The sequence below is a fragment of the Gorilla gorilla genome, chromosome 20 (genome assembly GCF_029281585.2).
Source record: "Gorilla gorilla gorilla isolate KB3781 chromosome 20, NHGRI_mGorGor1-v2.1_pri, whole genome shotgun sequence".
NCBI lineage: Eukaryota > Metazoa > Chordata > Mammalia > Primates > Hominidae > Gorilla > Gorilla gorilla.
Genome location: NC_073244.2, coordinates 50,354,640 through 50,373,018, shown reverse-complemented (window position 1 = coordinate 50,373,018; position 18,379 = coordinate 50,354,640). Strand labels below are relative to the sequence as shown.

General features: G+C 51.2%; 1 protein-coding gene and 1 long non-coding RNA gene across 3 annotated transcripts in view; one reads left to right on the top strand and one right to left on the bottom strand.

Moving 5' to 3' along the window:
* MAP4K1 (mitogen-activated protein kinase kinase kinase kinase 1) overlaps positions 1–18,379 on the top strand; it is a 30,337-nt gene that overhangs the window by 10,159 nt on the left and 1,799 nt on the right. The window contains exons 14-30 of one of the 2 annotated variants that reach the window (XM_031004560.3): positions 545–603; positions 682–725; positions 804–851; positions 2,495–2,537; positions 2,985–3,147; positions 3,223–3,305; positions 6,322–6,406; positions 7,694–7,770; positions 7,862–7,922; positions 10,255–10,363; positions 10,465–10,523; positions 10,725–10,828; positions 11,355–11,529; positions 11,840–11,902; positions 12,112–12,201; positions 12,286–12,356; positions 14,515–14,570. In XM_031004560.3, the coding sequence (XP_030860420.1) occupies positions 545–603; positions 682–725; positions 804–851; positions 2,495–2,537; positions 2,985–3,147; positions 3,223–3,305; positions 6,322–6,406; positions 7,694–7,770; positions 7,862–7,922; positions 10,255–10,363; positions 10,465–10,523; positions 10,725–10,828; positions 11,355–11,529; positions 11,840–11,902; positions 12,112–12,201; positions 12,286–12,356; positions 14,515–14,570 (1,390 nt within the window). The remainder of the gene's footprint in view (positions 1–544; positions 604–681; positions 726–803; positions 852–2,494; positions 2,538–2,984; positions 3,148–3,222; positions 3,306–6,321; positions 6,407–7,693; positions 7,771–7,861; positions 7,923–10,254; positions 10,364–10,464; positions 10,524–10,724; positions 10,829–11,354; positions 11,530–11,839; positions 11,903–12,111; positions 12,202–12,285; positions 12,357–14,514; positions 14,571–18,379) is intronic. The other variant, XM_031004561.3, reaches the window with a different exon arrangement.
* On the bottom strand, positions 6,153–11,494 carry LOC134757680 (uncharacterized). The gene is made up of 3 exons (XR_010131967.1): positions 11,405–11,494; positions 10,454–10,596; positions 6,153–6,434 (listed from the first exon to the last, which is right to left on the bottom strand). It is a non-coding gene; the product is annotated as an uncharacterized lncRNA (long non-coding RNA).

Here is an 18,379-nt window from a genome sequence, read left to right as displayed (position 1 = left end):
GATTCTCCTACCTCAGCCTCCAGAGTAATTGGGATTACAGGCGCACACTACCATGCCCGGCTAATTTTTGTATTTTTTTTTAGTAGAGACGGGGCTTCACCATGTTGACCAGGCTGATCATGAACTCCTGACCTCAGGTGATCTGCCTGCCTCACCTCCCAAAGTGCTGGGATTACAGGCATGAGCCACTGTGCCCAGTCACTTGGCTAATTTTTAATCATTTTTTGTAGAGATGGGTTCTTGCCAAGTTGTCCAGGCAGGTCTCAAACTCTGGGTTCCAGCGATCTGCCCACCTCAGCCTTCCAAAGTACTGGGATTATAGGCGTGAGCCACTGCACCTGGTCTTGATCCCAAACTTGACCCCCAAATGAAGTCCCTGTAATCCAAGACCCCTTTCCCCAAGGGACAGTTCCCTGAGATCATTTGCAGTCCCTAAGATCCTGACTGCAACCCCCCCGCCAATTCTACTCTTTCTGTTCTTAAACCCATCTCAGTACCCCTTGCTCCCAGCTCACAGCAGGTTATCTTCCCCCACCCACCCTAGGGCGGCACATGGAGTTCAGGAAGCTCCGAGGAATGGAGATCAGACCCCCAGCCAACACCGTGAGATGCTGTCCCCCCACTCCCCACCACACCACCTGCTTCCCTGAGGCCACTGCTGACCATTTTCCTACCCCACAGGCTCGCCTACAGCCTCCTCGAGACCTCAGGAGCAGCAGCCCCAGGTCAGGGACCCCAGGGAGGATGGGGAGGGGGCTGGAATGTGGACAAGGCCCCCAAGGCTCATACCTGTCACCCTTCAGGAAGCAACTGTCAGAGTCGTCCGACGATGACTATGACGACGTGGACATGTAAGTGAGGCCCTGCCTGCAGCTCCACAGGCCCCACCTCAGCCCCCACCTTCCTACAAGCCCCTGATGTGGCCTTTCCTCCACTCCTGACCCCGCTGCACCCCTGCCTTTCTTCTAGCCCCGAGCCCTGAGCCCTGATTAGACCCTCAATGCAGCCCCTCTGCCCAGCTACCTAGGCCCTGTTCCCTAACCCCACCTCCCTTAACCCTTCACCTCCAACCCCTGACCCCCAACCTGATCCCAGCTCCAGCTCCCACTTTCCTTCTTTCCTTCCACCTTCTTCTTTTTTTTTTTTTTTTTTTGAGATGGAGTCTCACTCTGTGGCCCAGGCTGGAGTGCAGTGACGTAGTCTCAGCTCACTACAACCTCGGCTCCCTGGGTTCAAGCGATTCTCCTGTCTCAGCCTCCTGAGTAGCTGGGATTACAGGCGCCTGCCACCATGCCCGGCTAATTTTTTGTATTTTTAGTAGAGATGGGGTTTCACCATGTTGGCCAGGCTGGTTTCAAACTCCTGACCTCATGATCCGCCCACCTCAGCCTCCCAAAGTGCTGCGATTACAGGCGTGAGCCACTGCACTTGGCCTCCTTCCATCTTCTTATACAATCTTTTGACTTGACCCTCAGCGTCAGCCCCCCACCTGCTCTCCACCCCAGAGCTGACCCCAGTTCCTTCTAGAATGTGCTGCTGCTCCAATCTCTGACTTGACCCCACCTATCCTCCATGACCCTGGACCCTCAGCCACATCCCAGTCTCAAACTCCTCCCGAATGTCACTCTCACCCCAGACCCACCCTCCAGCCTTCAGCCCCAGCCCTCAGCTTTTCCTGTCTTTTTGCCTGCCCTCAGGCTGAACCTTGGCACCTGGAAATCTCCCAAAGGCCAGATGCTGAGCCCCAGATCGAGACCCAACAGTCAGCCCAGGCCCCCATACTCCCCAGCCCACAGGCCGAGTCAGGCTCCAGGTGCGCGCACTCGCTTCACCCATCACGTGCGACAGCCTGTGTGTGGCGCCAGCACAGGGAGAGCAGGGCCACGGCGCTGATGTCACCTGTGTTACTAGGTGGTGTAAAGGTGCAAAGCCGTGGTGCACTGTCAGCACTCCACCTCCAAGAGTTGCTGTTACTGTTATTAGTCTTTTTTTTGGAAACAGGCTAATCATTTTTTGTAGGATGGGGTCTTGCCATGTTGTCCAGGCTGGTCTCAAACTCATGATTTGTTTTGGCACCAAGGCTAAGTGCAGGAGTGCAATGATGGCTTACTGCAGCCTCAACCTCCCAGGCTCAAGCAATCCTCCCACCTCAGCCTCCTGAGTAGCTGCGGTCACAGGCGACCTGCCACGCCTGGCTAATTTTTAATTTTTTTCTGGAGACAAGGTCTTGCTATGCTGCCCAGGCTAGTCTCGAATTCCTGGGCTCAAGCCATCCTCCTGCCCTGGCCTCCCAAAGCACTGCGATTACAGGCATGAGCCACTATGTCCAGCCTGGCTATTAATCCTTTAATCCTCGGCTCCAGGCAGAACCAGTCATCCCTTAATCCTCCTCACCTCAGACCCCAGTCCCAGGCCTCCAGCCCAGAACCATGCCATCTTCCCCGAGTCCTTGTTCCCCAGCCCCCCAGCTATTTAACCCATCTTTGTGTTTCAGCCCCACCCCTGCAGAGGACACACCTCCTCCACTTCCCCCCAAGGTAAGGCCCTAGGCCAGAGCTGGGAGGCTGGGGCCTCAGGGCCACTTGGGGGCCAGGAGGCCAGGTCCTTAGATGCTGGGATACTGGGCTCTCCAGGGCAGGGAATTGGGGAGACCAGGATGATGGCTACACTGGGATCTGGAAGTGGCATCCCTCAACCTCAGGGTCGGATTCAAAATATTTAGCCTCTTAGACACTGGTCAGTAGCTGGTCCTAGGAAGCCCCTGCTATATCCAGCATTAACCCATTAGTTTCTGAAGTGTGTTGATGTCCGGGCTGGGGATGTCAGGGGAAGGCTGGAGGGGGCACAAGATGTTGTCGGCGGGGGGGGGGGTGGTCAGAGCCACAGCTGTTAGTTCTGGTGGAGGCAGGGACTTGAGTTGCAAAAGGGTGCCCTCTCTGAGATCATCTGATGTATTTCCCTACGCTCCATTCCTGTCTCCAAAGCCCAAGTTCCGTTCTCCATCAGATGAGGGTCCTGGGAGTATGGGGGATGATGGGCAGCTGAGCCCGGGGGTGCTGGTCCGGTGTGCCAGTGGGCCCCCACCAAACAGCCCCCGTCCTGGGCCTCCCCCATCCACCAGCAGCCCCCACCTCACCGCCCATTCAGGTAATGGGACAGGCTAGGGTGGAGGGTGGAGGGTTGGGGGGTCTTGGGGGCTGATTTTCTCCTAACCCCTCTCAGAACCCTCACTCTGGAACCCACCCTCCCGGGAGCTTGACAAGCCCCCACTTCTGCCCCCCAAGAAGGAAAAGATGAAGAGAAAGGTGAGGTTCAGCTCTGCTGAGGACTTACACCTCTGGACGGGGCTGGGGATGCCTGGTGGGGTGGGGAGGGGGTGGCAGGACTGACAGTAACAACAGGTGACATTTGTTGAGCGCTTCTCTGTGCCCTACACTTATCTCCTATCATTACATGGCATAAAGCTTCACAGAGTGAAGAAGATATCACAGAGAATATTATCCCCCATTTCACAAATGGGGAAATTGAGGCACAGAGAGGGTAAGTGGCTTACCCAAGGTCATATAAATACCTTTGAGGAGGCTGAGGCAGGATTGTTGTTTCTGCTTTTTTTTTTTTTTTTTTTTTTAAAGACGGAGTTTTGCTTGTTGCCCAGGCTAGAGTACAGTGGCGCGATCTCAGCTCACTACAACCTCCGCCTCCCTGGTTCAAGTGATTCTCCTGCCTCAGCCTCCGGAGTAGCTGAGATTACAGGCAATGCACCACCATGCCCGGCTAATTTTGTATTTTTAGTAGAGGTGGGGTTTCACCATTTTGGTTAGGCTCGTCTTGAACTCCTGACCTCAGGTGATCCACCTGCCTCGGCCTCCCAAAGTGCTGGGATTACAGGCATGAGCCACCGCGTCTGGCCTGCTTTTTTTTTTTTTTTTTTTTGAGACAGAGTCTCACTGTGTCACCCAGGCTGGAGTGCAGTGGCGCGATCTCCGCTCACTGCAAGCTCTGCCTCCCAGGTTCACACCATTCTCCTGCCTCAGCCTCCCGAGTAGCTGGGACTACAGGTGCCCGCCACCAAGCCCGGCTAATTTTTTGTATTTTTAGTAGAGACGGGGTTTCACCGTGTTAGCCAGGACGGTCTCGATCTCCTGACCTTGTGATCTGCCTGCCTTGGCCTCCCAAAGTGCTGGGATTACAGTCATGAGCCACGGCGCCCAGCTACTAAAAATTTAAAAAATTAGCTGGGCGTGGTGGCACACACCTATGGTCCCAGCTACTTGGGAAGCTGAGGTGGGAGGATTGCTTGAGTCCAGAAGTTAGAGTCTTTTGACGAGATCCATCAAAACCTCCATGAGTCACTACCACATATGCAGTTGCCCAAAGAGCCAAGATCTCAAGAAATTTTACCTCTCATAAATGGAGATGTACAAAAAGAACATCTCTTTATTCAGGAAGTTTCAGTGTTTTTACGTACATGCATAATGCCTACACACGTAGTCAGTGTTGTGATAATGCACCTTTGTGGGATCAAGTTTGCCAACAAATGCATAAAATGAATTAGAACTCTCTAAAGTCTTTTTTTTTTTTTTTTTTTGAGATAGTATCTCGCTCTGTCGCCCAGGCTGCTGGAGTGCAGTGGCGCGATCATGGCTCACTGCAGCCTTGACCTCGGAGACTCAAGCAATCCTTGCACCTCACCCTCCCTAGTAGTGCTTGGCTAATTTTTTTTTTTTTTTTTTTTTTTTTTTCTGAGATGGAGTCTCACTCTGTCGCCCAGGCTGGAGTGCAGTGGTGCTATCTTGGCTCACTGCAACCTCTGCCTCCCCAGTCTAAGTGATTCTCCTGCCTCAGCCTCCTAAGTAGCTATGACTACAGGCTCCCACCACCATGCCCAGCTAATTTTTGTATTTTTAGTAGAGACGGAGTTTTGCCATGTTGGCCAGGCTGGTCTCAAACTCCTGACCTCAAGTTATCTGCCAGCCTCGGCCTCCCAAAGTGCTGGCATTACAGGCGTGAGCCACCGCGCCCGGCCCAGCTTGGCTAATTTTTAAAAAAATGTTTTATAGAGGCAGGGTCTCACTATGTTGCCCAAGCTGGTCCTGAACTCCTGGGGCTTAAGTGATCCTCCCACCTCGGCCTCCCAAACTGGTGGGATTACAGCTGTGCCTGGTTGGCTACTGGCTAAAAGTATGTATAATTTATACCTCCAGTACTGGAAATGATTCAAAGATGAAATACATAGCATAATTAATCATACATATATACATATATACACATATACATATATACACACACATATACATGTATATGTGTATGTATATGTGTATGTGTATATATGTACATGTGAGTATATATGTATATATGTATATGTGTGTATATATGTATATGTGTGTATATATATGTATGTGTGTGTGTGTATATATATATATATGTATATGTGTGTATATATATAAGTATATGTGTATATATATATATGCTGGCCAGGCACAGTGGCTCATGCCTGTAATCCCAGCACTTTGGGAGACCAAGGCAGACGCGTCACCTGAGGTCAGGAGTTCAAGACCAGCCTGGCCAACATGGCGAAACCCTGTCTCTACTAAAATACAAAAATTAGCCAGGCGTGGTGTTGTGTGCCAGTAATCCCAGCTATTCAGGAGGCTGAGGCAGAAGAATTGCTTGAGCCCGGGAGGTGGAGGTTGCAGTGAGCTGAGATTGCACCACTGCACTCCAGCCTGGGCAACAGAGTGAGACTCCATCTCCAAAAACAAAACTGACAGCTGGGAATGGTGCCTCACGCCTGTAATCTCAGCACTTTGGGAGGCTGAGGCAGGTGAATCACATGAGGCCAAGAGTTCAAGACCAGCCTGGGCAACATGGCAAAACTCCATCTCTACTAAAAATACAAAAATTAGCTGGGTGTGGTGGCACACGCCTTTGGTCCCAGCTACTTAGAAGGCTTAGGCATGGGAATCAGTTGAACTTGGGAAGCAGAGGTTGTAGTGAGCTGAGATCATGTCATTGCATTCCAGCCTGGGCAACTGAGTGAGACTCCATCTTAAAAAAAAAACAAATGCTGATGATTTAGGATAGTGGAGGAAAAACTAAAAAAAGAAATATATAACAACAAAAAAAACCCAAAAACAAACTGAAAAGAAAACTCAATGTATGAAAAAGTGTATTACAGGGATAGATTATGGGAAATTGCACCAAGGTAAGAGGCAGGATTTGAACCTTGGCACTCTCGCTCCAGAGTCGTAACCACTGCCCCTTCCTGTTCCCTGCTCTCTTTGCCGGATCTGCTGCCTGGCCCCGCGGCGACCTGCCCAGGGATGTGCCCTTCTCGTAAAGTTGTTCAATGGCTGCCCCCTCCGGATCCACAGCACGGCCGCCTGGACACATCCCTCCACCAAGGGTGGGCATTCTGGAGGGTCAAGGAGATCCTGCAGGGAATGGGGGAGCAAAAGTAGGGGTGGGGAGGAGCCTAAGGAAGGCACAAAGGCAGGGACGGGGAGGAGCTTAATGGAGTTGGGGCGTGGCCAGGCGGAAACAGGGGCGGAGCTTGTCCTTACACTCAGGATTTGGTGATCAAAGATGCATAGAGGGCAGCCAGGTGTGGTGGCTCACGCCTGTAATCCCAGCACTTTGGGAGGCTGAGGCGGGTGAATCATTTGAGGTCAGGAGTTCAAGACCAGCCTGTCCAACATGGTGAAACCCCGTCTCTACTAAAAATACAAAAGAAGCTAGGTAGGCCGGGCATGGTGGCTCACGCCTGTAATCCCAGCACTTTGGGAGGCGGAGGCGGGTGGATCATCTGAGGTCAGGAGTTTGAGACCAGCCTGGCCAACGTGGTAAAACCTCGTCTCTACTAAAAACACAAAAATTAGCCAGGCGTGGTAGCACGTGCCTATAATCCCGGTTACTCAGGAGGCTGAGGCGGGATAATTGCTTGAATCCAGGGGGCGGAAGTTGCAGTGAGCAGAGATCATGCCACTGCACTCCAGCCTGGGCAACAGAGCAAGACTCAGTCTCAAAAAAAAAAAAAAAAAAAAAAAATGGGTAGAGGGATGAGTTGGAGAGTGAAAGTAGGAATATTGGAATTCAGGGGCCAGGAGTGTCAGAATATAACAAAAAGGTTAGAGTTTGGAGCACGAGAAAGATGGACAGCTGGAGGTTAATGATAGGGAGACTGGGAGCAGCATTTTGGGGTGAGGAATTTTAGAGGTTAGGATGCAGCCAGAAAGGGACAGAATCTAGAGATCAAAGAGATGAAGACAAGGTCAGTGTTAAAGGAACAGGTCACACTGGACAGAAAAAGTCCTATTTGGGGGTGTCTGAGTTTGAAGGTCAATGTTAGGATTGGCATTAGGGTATCAGAACTGGGGAGAAAGAGGGGAGGAAATCAGAGGACTATTTGGGGGGGCAGGTCTAAGGTTGGGGTCAGTTTGGTTCAGGAGACAGTCGGGCAGAGAAGAAAGAACCACCAGAATATGGGTAGTCAAAAGGAGGGAGAGTGAGACTGGCTTGCGGGACCGTCCGCTCTGGCTTTGTTTGGGGAAACAGAGGCTGGGAGTATTGGTTTGGAGAAAGAATAGAGGGTCAGAGCTGGGGACGGAGTGTCAGTGTTTGAGGTCAGACAGGTGGGGATCTGGGAGGTCCCTGAGGATGAAGTCGGTCCCAGCGTCCTTGTCTGTGCCTCCAGACCAGCACCTGCTCCTGGGGGCAGAGGAAGGCATCTTCATCCTGAACCGGAATGACCAGGAGGCCACGCTGGAGATGGTGAGGAACCATACCGGGCTAGGGCAAGGGCAAGGGCCGGAGTCGGGGGTTGCTGGGGTGTCACCAGAGCCATCTCTCCCATTCCCTGCAGCTCTTTCCTAGCCGGACTACGTGGGTGTACTCCATCAACAACGTTCTCATGTCTCTCTCAGGTCTGGCTGTGGGTAGCAGGTGGGATGGGGTCGGAGGTTAAGGGGTCAAGGGTTCGGGGGCTGGGAAGTAGACGGGCACAGCTGAAAAAAAACTAAGACTGCTTGGTCACAAAGTCCTAGGTTCAAATCCTAGACACTTTTTCACTGTGCTCCCCAAGCCTCAGTTTCTCCATTTGTAAAATGGGGTTCACAATAGTCCTCACCTCTCAAGTCAATTTTGAGGTAGTTTCTACAATAAATTAGTCTTTTTTTTTCTTTTTTTGACACAGAGTCTCGCTCTGTCACTCAGGCTGGAGTGCAGTGGTACAATCTCAGCTCACGGCAACCTCTGCCTCCCAGGTTCAAGTGATTCTCATGCCTCAGCCTCCTGAGTAGCTGGAATTACAGGTGTGCACCACCACACCTGGCTAAATTTTGTATTTTTAGTAGAGACAGAGTTTTACCCTGTTGGCCAGGCTGGTCTCAAACTCCTGACCTCAGGTGATCCAACTGCCTTGGCCTCCCAAAATGCTGGGATTACAGGCATGAGCCACCATACCTGGCCTTAGATTAGCCATTTTTTTTTTTTTTTTTTTTTTTGAGACCGAGTCTCACTCAGTTGCCCAGGCTGGAGTGCAGGGGCGTGATCTTGGCTAACTGCAACCTCTACTTCCTGGGTTCAAGCAATTCTCGTGCCTCAGCCTCCCGAGTAGCTGGTATTACAGATGTGAGCCATCATGACTGGCTTTTTTTTAAATTTATTTTTTATTTTTTATTTTTAGTAGAGATGGGGTTTTACCATGTTGGCCAGGCTGGTCGCAAACTCCTGACCTCAGGTGATCCACCCGCCTTGGCCTCCCAAAGTGCTGGGATTACAGGTGTGGGCCACCACACCTGGCCTAAATTAGTCCTTTTTTTTTTTTTTTTTTTTTTTTTTGAGATAGAATCTCACTCTGTTGCCCAGACTGGAGTGCAGTGGCGCAGTCTCGGCTCACTGCAACCTCCGTTTCCCAGGTTCAAGCGATTCTCCTGCCTCACCCTCCCAAGTAGCTGGGATTACAGGCACCTGCCACCACACGCGGCTAATTTTTTGTGTTTTTAGTAGAGACGGTGTTTCGCCATGTTGGCCAGGCTGGTCTCGAACTCCTGACCTGGTGATCCATTCGTCTCAGCCCCCCAAAGTGCTGGGATTACAGGTGTAAGCCACCGTGCCCAGCCCTAAGTTAGTCTTTAAATAGCTTTCATGTTCAGATGACAATCAGAACTTATTCCATACTTTACTAAGAGTGAGCAAGTTATAGATTTCAAAATCTGGACGGGGTGCAGTGGCTCATGCCTGTGATCCCAGCACTTTGAGAGGCCAAGGCAGTAGTACTGCTTGAGCCCAGGAGTTCTAGATCAGCCTGGGCAACATAGTGAGACCTCGTCTCTACTAAAAATTAAAAAAAATTAGCTGGGTGTGGTGGCACACACCTATGGTTCCAGCTACTCGGGAGGCTGAGGTGGGAGGATCACTTGAGCCCAGAAGTTAGAGGCTGCAGTGAGTCATGATCACACCACTGCACTCCAGCCTGGAAGACAGAATGAGACCCTGTCTATATATAACAATAAATAGGCCGGGTGCGGTGGTTCACACCTGTAATCCCAACACTTTGGGAGGCCGAGGCGGGTAGATCACCTGAGGTCAGTAGTTCGAGACCAGACTGGCCAACATGGTAAAACCCCGTCTCTACTAAAAATACAAAAATTATCCAGGCATGGTGGTGCATACCTCTACTCCCAGCTACTTGGGAGGCTGAGGCATGAGAATTGCTTGAACCTGGGAGGCAGAGGTTGCAGTGAGCCAAGATTGTACCACTGCACTCCAGCCTGGGTGACAGAGTGAGACTGTCTAAAATAATAATAATAATAATAATAAATAAATGAAATAATTTCTAGTTTTGGGGGAAACACCAAGCCAAATGGGATTCATGAGTTAGTGAAAGCCACATCTGTGATGACAAACTAGAAGATTTTCTAGATGTGTTTCTTCTAAAACTTTGTAATATGTGTAACTTCATCTGACTGGTTATGTGTCCAGAGTTTCTGATACGGCTACAAATACCACGAGGGTAGGGAACATATTTATTATGCTCATCACTGTTCACCAGAGCCAAGCACAGCAGGCCTGGCCTACAATGGACGTTCAATCTATGTGGAGTGAGAAATGAATGAATGAATGACAAGTACTTGAGACTTGCAGGCTTGGGAGTTTCAGACAAAGGGATGGGGCTTAGGGAAGGGATGGAGGAAAGGAAGTGGTATATGGGATCCTATAACTTCCTGCTTCCCCCTACATACACACACCCTGCAGGAAAGACCCCCCACCTGTATTCTCATAGCATCCTTGGCCTGCTGGAACGGAAAGAGACCAGAGCAGGAAACCCCATCGCTCACATTAGCCCCCACCGCCTACTGGCAAGGTACCAGCTCCCAATGAATGGCACCACAGAGCCTTATAATTCCTCCCACGCCCCTCTGCCTCCTGCTGTCCTACCCCCCTTCACACCTACCTATTCTCCAGGAAGAACATGGTTTCCACCAAGATCCAGGACACCAAAGGCTGCCGGGCGTGCTGTGTGGGTGAGAGAGAGCTTCACGGGTGTGCAGAGAGTGGGCGGGGCCAGGCCAGAGGAGGGGCTTGAACTGCATCCACCTGAGAAGGTTACAGAGTTAAGGCAATGTGTCCAGAACCCAGAAGATGGGTGGTAGTGTGGGCCTTGTGGGAGGGTGGCGAGGAGGATAGAGGGCATTGATCTTGACTCATCCTTGCCCATGCCACAGCGGAGGGTGCGAGCTCTGGGGGCCCGTTCCTGTGCGGTGCATTGGAGACGTCCGTTGTCCTGCTTCAGTGGTACCAGCCCATGAACAAATTCCTGCTTGTCCGGGTAAGGGGCTTGGGAGGGTGCTGGGAACTCTGAGGAGTGGGTGGCTAAGGCCTTGCACCCTTTGCGCTTCTATCAAGAGCTCCATGAAGCCCCACCTCCGTCGAGGCCCCGCCCACCTGCGGTCTGCGCTTGGAGCCTCGTCCTTCTGAAGCCATCCTGATCCTTAAGCACCGCCCCTCACACCTGGGCCTAATTATTCCTCAGGCTCAATGCTGCCACTCCCTGGGTGTCCTAGTAGAGCCTATTTAGAGCCTGTCTCTTTGAGTGTCTAAGCAGGTTTTGCTATCTTTGGGGCCCTGCCCGTCTGCCGCCAAGGTGGCATGCCCCCACATGGAAGCCACACCCACTCGGAGGTCACGACCCCCGTTCCCACGGAGGCACCAGGCCTTATCCCCTGACATTTCTAGACGGCATCTCCCAAGACTTAGGGCCCTGGTTCGGAAGTCCCAGGCCAGCTACAAGCCACGCCCCCTGAGGCCCCGTCCTGAACCACCCCCTAGCCCGCCCCTCCCTGTGCGGCCCGCAGCAGGTGCTGTTCCCACTGCCGACGCCTCTGTCCGTGTTCGCGCTGCTGACCGGGCCAGGCTCTGAGCTGCCCGCTGTGTGCATCGGCGTGAGCCCCGGGCGGCCAGGGAAGTCGGTGCTCTTCCACACGGTGCGCTTTGGCGCGCTCTCTTGCTGGCTGGGCGAGATGAGCACCGGTGAGTGGGGCGGAGCCTTGCTGAGGGCGGGGCTTATCAGATCCGGAGGGGCGGAGCTGGAGGCGGGGCTTCGCTTAGCCTGAGGCACTACGGGACTGAGAAAGGGCTGGAAGGGCGGAGAAGGGAGAATGGCAGGTTTTAGTTAACTGGGGAGATTGATGATGGGGTGGGACCGGGATGGTGGGCGGGGTTTAGCCCACTTGCTTGTGAACTGAGGCGGTGGCTAAAGCACAGGTACTGGCCTTCTGGGGGTGGTGTGGGGAAAGGGGAATGGGGTGGGGTCAATCCTTAACCCACTCCCCCCAAACAGAGCACAGGGGACCCGTGCAGGTGACCCAGGTAGAGGAGGATATGGTGATGGTGTTGATGGACGGTGAGAACCCTCCTTCCTCCCCTTCCTCCCCACCCCTCCAGCTGCAGTCCCTAGATCTCTGCCTCCGAACTTGTGCTTCTCAGAACCCCCCGAGCCCCTCTGGGCCTTGCCCCTGTCCTACATAGCTTTCACACTGAATTTATGGATTGGTCCCTTAGTAACCCTCTAAGCCTTGCTCACAGTTCTTAAAACCGTCTATCTCCTTCCAGGCTCTGTGAAGCTGGTGACCCCGGAGGGGTCCCCAGTCCGGGGACTTCGCACACCTGAGATCCCCATGACCGAAGCGGTGGAGGCCGTGGGTCTGTGCAGGGACGGGAGAGCCCAGGATCAGGGGTGGAGACTCAAGTGATCCCCAAGGGTAACGGGCATTGCTTTCTCCCCAGCTATGGTTGGAGGTCAGCTTCAGGCCTTCTGGAAGCATGGAGTGCAGGTGTGGGCTCTAGGCTCGGATCAGGTAAGCCCCTCCATCCAAACTCCACATCGCTGCCCCCCAGCCTCCATCATGACATTCATCAGATGGGCTCCGAGAACTCCTGAGTCAGAGTGTGAAGTCCTGGAGGGGAAACATCTTCCAAATTTCAGTTCAGATAGATCCCCTTCTTTGCCCCAGGATTTATTTTTTATTTTATTTTTATTTATTTATTTATTTAAGACGGAGTTTCACTCTTGTTGCCCAGGCTGGAGTGCAGTGGTGCGATCCCGGCTCACTGCAACTTCCACCTCCCGGGTTCAAGCGATTCTCCTGCCTCGGCCTCTCAAGTAGCTGGGATTACAGGCATGCGCCACCACAGCTGGCTAATTTTTGTATTTTCAGTAGAGACGGGGTTTCACCATGTTCATCAGGCTGGATGGTCTTGAACTCTTGACCTGGGGTGATTCACCCGCCTTGCCCTCCCAAAGTGCTGGGATTACAGCTGTCAGCCACCACACCCAGCCTATTTTATAGATAGATAGATAGATAGATAGATAGATAGATAGATAGATAGATAGATAAAATTTATTTATTTTTGGAGATGGATTCTTGCTCTGTCACCCAGGCTGGAGTGTAGTGGCACGATCTCGGCTCACTGCAGCCTCCGCCTCCCAGGTTCAAGGAATTCTCCTGCCTCAGCCTCCTGAGTAGCTGAGACTACAGGTGCATGCCGCCATGCTTAGCTAATTTTTTTGTATTTTTAGTAGAGACAGGGTTTCACCATGTTGCCCAGGCTAGTCTCAAACTCCTGAGCTCAGCCAATCTGCCTTCCTTGGCCTCACAAAGTGCTAGGATTACAGGTGTGAGCCACCACTCCTGGCCATTTTTATATATTTTTTGAGACAGAGTCTTGCTCTGTCACCCAGGGCAGAGTGCAGTGGCATGATCCGAGCTCACTGCAACCTCTGCCTCCTGGGTCCAAGTGATTCTCCTGCCTCAGCCTCCCGAGTAGCTGGGATTACAGGTACACTCCATCATGCCCAGGTAGTTTTTGTATTTTTAGTAGAGACGGGGTTTTGTCATGTTGGCCAGACTGGTCTCGAACTCCTGACCTCAAGTGATCTGCCCGCCTCAGCCTCCGAAAGTGCTGGGAGTACAGGCGTGAGCTACTTCACCCGGCCTGTTTGTTTTGGAGATAGGGTCTCTCTCTGTTGTCCAGGCTGAAGTGCAGTGGTGCAACCATAGCTAGCTGTAGCCTTGACTTTCTGGGCTCAAGCAATCCTCCCTCCTCAGCCTCTCAAGTGGCTTGGATTACAGGTGTGAGCCACTGCACCTGGCTGCTCTTGGATTTCTTGAGTCCCAATCTCATCCTGGGCCACTACTGTGACCTTGGGCTGGCAACGTTGCTTCTCTTTAAGCTTCTGTTCCCCAACTGTAAAATGGGGACCACTATAGAGATATATGGATAGTTAAGACAAGACTGTCTGGGTTGGAATTCAGCTGAGTGGCCTTAGGCAAATGACTTAACCTTCCTGTGCCTCACTGTCCTCATTTGGAAAATGGTGTTTATCTCACAGAATACTGTGTCAGACTTTGCCCTTACACTTTAGTATTTTTATTTATTTATTTTTGCTCACTCAGTTCCCTCCCTCTTTTTGAAATGGAGTCTCGCTCTGTTCCCCAGACTGGAGTGTAGTGGCACAATCTTGGCTCATTGCAACCTCTGCCACCCAGGTTCAAGCGATTCTCGTGCCTCACCCTCACAAGTAGCTGGGACTACAGGCATGCGCCACCACAGCTGGCTAATTTTTGTATTTTCAGTAGAAATACAAAAATTATCTCAGCTGGAGATCTCGGCTCCAGTGGCACGCCCAGTGGCGCAATCTCAGCTCAATGCAATTTCTGCCTCCCGGGTTCAAGTGATTCTTCTGCCTCAGATCCTGAGTAGCTGGGACTATAGGCGCGCACCACCATGCCTAGCTAATTTTTGTATTTTTAGTAGAGACGAGGTTTTGCCATGTTGGCCAGGCTGGTCTCGAACTCCTGACCTCAGGTGATCCACCCACTTCGGCCTCCCAAAGTGCTGGGATTACAGGCGTGAGCCACCGTGCCCAGCTCCTTGCTGTCTTTAAGGGAGCCATGTTCGTAGTGACAGTGGAGGTATCTTCCAGGCACTGAGACACACACTTTTTTTCCCTAGCTGCTACAGGAGCTGAGAGACCCTACCCTCACTTTCCGTCTGCTTGGCTCCCCCAGGTATGTTGTGGGGTGGGGTGCAGAAGGACCTGGGAGGGGGCTTCTGAGGTGAAGAGAGCATTCTGAGGTGTCCCCAGCAAGGTATCTCTAGCCTGGACAGTGTCTCACCTGGTCACCCTGCTTCCATCCCTGCTCCCTAGAGTCTGTTCTCTGCACTGCAGCCATGGGGGCATTCTCTTTCTTTTTGTTTTGTTTCTCACTGTACTCAAAGGCTGGAGTGCAATGGCACGACCAGGGCTCACTGCAGCCTTGACCTCCCAGGCTCAAGTGATCCACCCACCTCAGCTTCCTGAGTATCCGGAACTACTGGCATGTGCCACCATGCCCAGCAATTCTTTTATTTATTTATTTATTTTTTATTGAGATGGAGTTTTGCTTTTGTTGCCCAGGCTGGAGTGCAATGGTGTGATCTTGGTTCACTGCAACCTCTGCCTCCCAGGTTCAAGCGATTCTCTTGCCTCAGCCTCCCAAGTAGCTGGGATTACAGGCATGTGCCACCACACCCGGCTAATACTATATTTTTTAGTAGAGATGGCATTTCACCATGTTGGCCAGGCTGGTCTCGAACTCCTGACCTCGGTGATCCACCTGCCTCGGCCTCCCAAAGTGCTGGGATTATAGGCATGAGCCACTGCACCTGGCCAATTCTTTTATTTTTTAATTTTAATTCTTTTATTTATAAAATTTTTTTAAAATTTATTTTTGACACAGAGTCTCGCTGTGTTGCCCAGGCTGGAGTGCAGTGGCACAATCTCAGCTCACTGCAACCTCTGCCTCCCAGGTTCAAGTGATTCTCATGCTTCAGCCTCCCAAGTAGCTGGGTTTACAGGTGTGTACCACCACATTTGGCTATTTTTTGTATTTTTAGTAGAGACGGGGTTTCGCCTTGTTAGCCAGGCTGGTCTCACTACTGACCTCAGGTGATCCAGCTGCCTTGGCCTCCCAAAGTTCTGGGATTACAGGAGTGAGCCACTGCACCTGGCCTTAATTTTATTTCATTTTTGAGACAAGGTCTCATTCTGTTGCGCAGGCTGAAGTGCAGTGTTACACACACAGCTCACTGCAGTCTTGACCTTCTGAGCTCAACTGATCCTCCCACCTCAGCCTCCCAAGTAGCTAGGTCCACAGGCATACACCACCACAACTGGCTAATTTTTTTTATTTTTTTGTAGAGACGGGGTCTTGCCATGTTGCCTTGGCTGCCCTTGAACTGCTGGCCTCAAGCAATCTTCCTACCTTGGCCTCCCAAAATGTTAGGATTACTGGCATGAGCCACCACACCTGGCTGCATTTTTTTTTTTTTTTTGAGACGGAGTCTTGCTCTGTTGCCCAGCCTGGAATGCGGTGGCGTGATTTCAGCTCACCACAACCTCCACCCACTGGGTTCACGCGATTCTCCTGCCTCAGCCTCCCGAGTAACTGGGATTACAGGCATGTGCCACTGTGCCCGGCTAATTTTTGTATTTTTAGTAGAGACAGGCTTTCGCCATGTTGTCCAGGCTGCTCTTGAACCCCTGATCTCAGGTGATCTGCCCGCCTCGGCCTCCCAAAGTGCTGGGACTACAGGCATGAGCCACCGTGCCCAGCCCTGGCTGCATTTTTATTTTAGATTTTTATCTTATTAAAAATTTTTAACTATTAAAAATAACTATTTTAACTATTTTGACATAATTTAAAACTCACACTCCCAGAGAAGTTGCAAAACTCCCTTTTATCCAGATTAACCAGATGTTAATCTTTTTTTTTTTTTTTTTGAGATGGAGTCTTGCTGTGTGGCCCAGGCTGGAGTGCGGTGGATCTCCACTCACTGCAACCTCTGCCTCCCGGGTTCAGGCAATTCTCCTGTCTCAACCTCCTGAGTAGCTGGGACTACAGTTGCACACCACCACGCCCAGCTAATTTTTTTGTTTTTTTAGTAGATGTGGGCTTTCATCATGGTGGTTAGGCTGGTCTCGAACTCTTGACCTCAGGTGATCCACCCGCCTCTGCCTCCCAAAGTGCTGGGATTACAGGCGTGAGCCACTGTACCTGGCCAGATGTTAATCTTTTTAACCGCATTTGCCTTCTTCTTCTTTTTTTTTTTTCTTTTCTTGAGACAGAGTTTCGCTCTTGTTACCCAGGCTGGAGTGCAATGGCATAATCTCAGCTCACCACAACCTCCCACTCCTGGGTTCAAGCACTCCTCCTGCCTCAGCCTCCCGAGTAGCTGGGATTACAGGCATGTGCCACCATGCCCGGCCTCTTCTCTTTCTTATGCGCACACACCACACACACAAGTATGTGTGTGTGTGTGTGTGTGTGTGTGTGTGTGATTTTTTAATGAATATTTGGGAATGAATTGCAGACGTGATGCCCATTTACCCCTAAAATACTTCAGTGTATGTTTCCTGAATCAAAGCAAGGACATAATGTTACAAACCACAGCAGAGCTGTCAAAATCAAGAAAACAACACTGAAACATCACAACCTTCTAATTCATACCCCTACTCAATTTCACCAGTTGGCCAGGTGTGGTGGCTCACGCCTGTCATCCCAGCACTTTGGGAGGCTGAAGCGGGCAGATTACCTGAGGTCAGGAGTTGGAGATCGGCCTGGCCAACATGGAGAAACCCCACTTCTAGTAAAAATACAAAAATTAGCTGGGTGTGGTGGCACGTGCCTGTAATCCCAGCTGGGAGGCTGAGGCAGGAGAATCACTTGAATCCGAGAGGTGGAGGTTGCAGTGAGCCGAGATTACGCCACTGCACTCCAGCCTGGGTGACAGAGCGAGACTCTGTCTCAGAAAAAAACAACAACAAAAAATTTCACCCGTTGTCCTAGTGACGCCCGTGATTATATATATATATATATATTTTTTTTTTTTCCTGGTCCAAGATCATAGGTTGCACTTAGGAGTCATGTTTCTTTATTATTTAGCCTGGAACAATTATTTAGACTTCTTTTGTCTTTAATGAGCTTTGACCTTTTTCAAGAGTAAAGGAAAGTTGTTTTCTAGAATGTTCCTTGACTGTGTTTGAGGTTTCCAGGTTCTGCATTTTGGGCAGGAATACTGCAGAAAGATGTCTTTCTCAGTGCATCATTTCAGGAAGTACACAATGCTAGTTTGTCCCATTACTGGTGATATTAACTTTGGTCATTTGGTTAAGGTAGAATCAGCCAGTTCTCTCCACTGTGAAGTTGCTTTTTTCTCCCTTTTTCTTTTTTTTTTTAAAGATAGATTCTCTCTGTGTCACCCTGGCTGGAGTGCAGTGACACGATCATGGCTCACTGCAGCCTCGACCTCCTGGGTTCAATCAGTCCTCCCACCTCAACCTCCCGGGTAGCTGGGATGACAGGCGCATACCACTACACCTGGCTTATTTTCGTATTTTTTGTACAGACAGGGTTTCGCCATGTTACTTAGCCTGGTCTAGAACTCCTGGACTCAAGAGATTCACCTGTGTAGGCTTCCCAAAGTGCTGGGCTTATAGGCAGGGGCCACCGCACCCAGCCTCTGTTTTTCTTTGTAATAAGAAGTATCCCACCGGTCGGGCGCGGTGGCTCACGCCTGTAATCCCAGCACTTTGGGAGGCCGAGGCAGGTGGATCACCTGAGGTCGGGAGTTTGAGACCAGCCTGACCAATGTGGAGAAACCCTGTCTCTACTAAAAATACAAAATTAGCCGGGCATGGTGTTGCATGCCTGTAATCCCAGCTACTCGGGAGGCTGAGGCAGGAGAAGCGCTTGAACCCGGGAGGCGGAGGTTGCGGTGAGCCGAGATCGCGCCATTGCACTCCAGCCTGGGCAACAAGAGTGAACTCCGTCTCAAA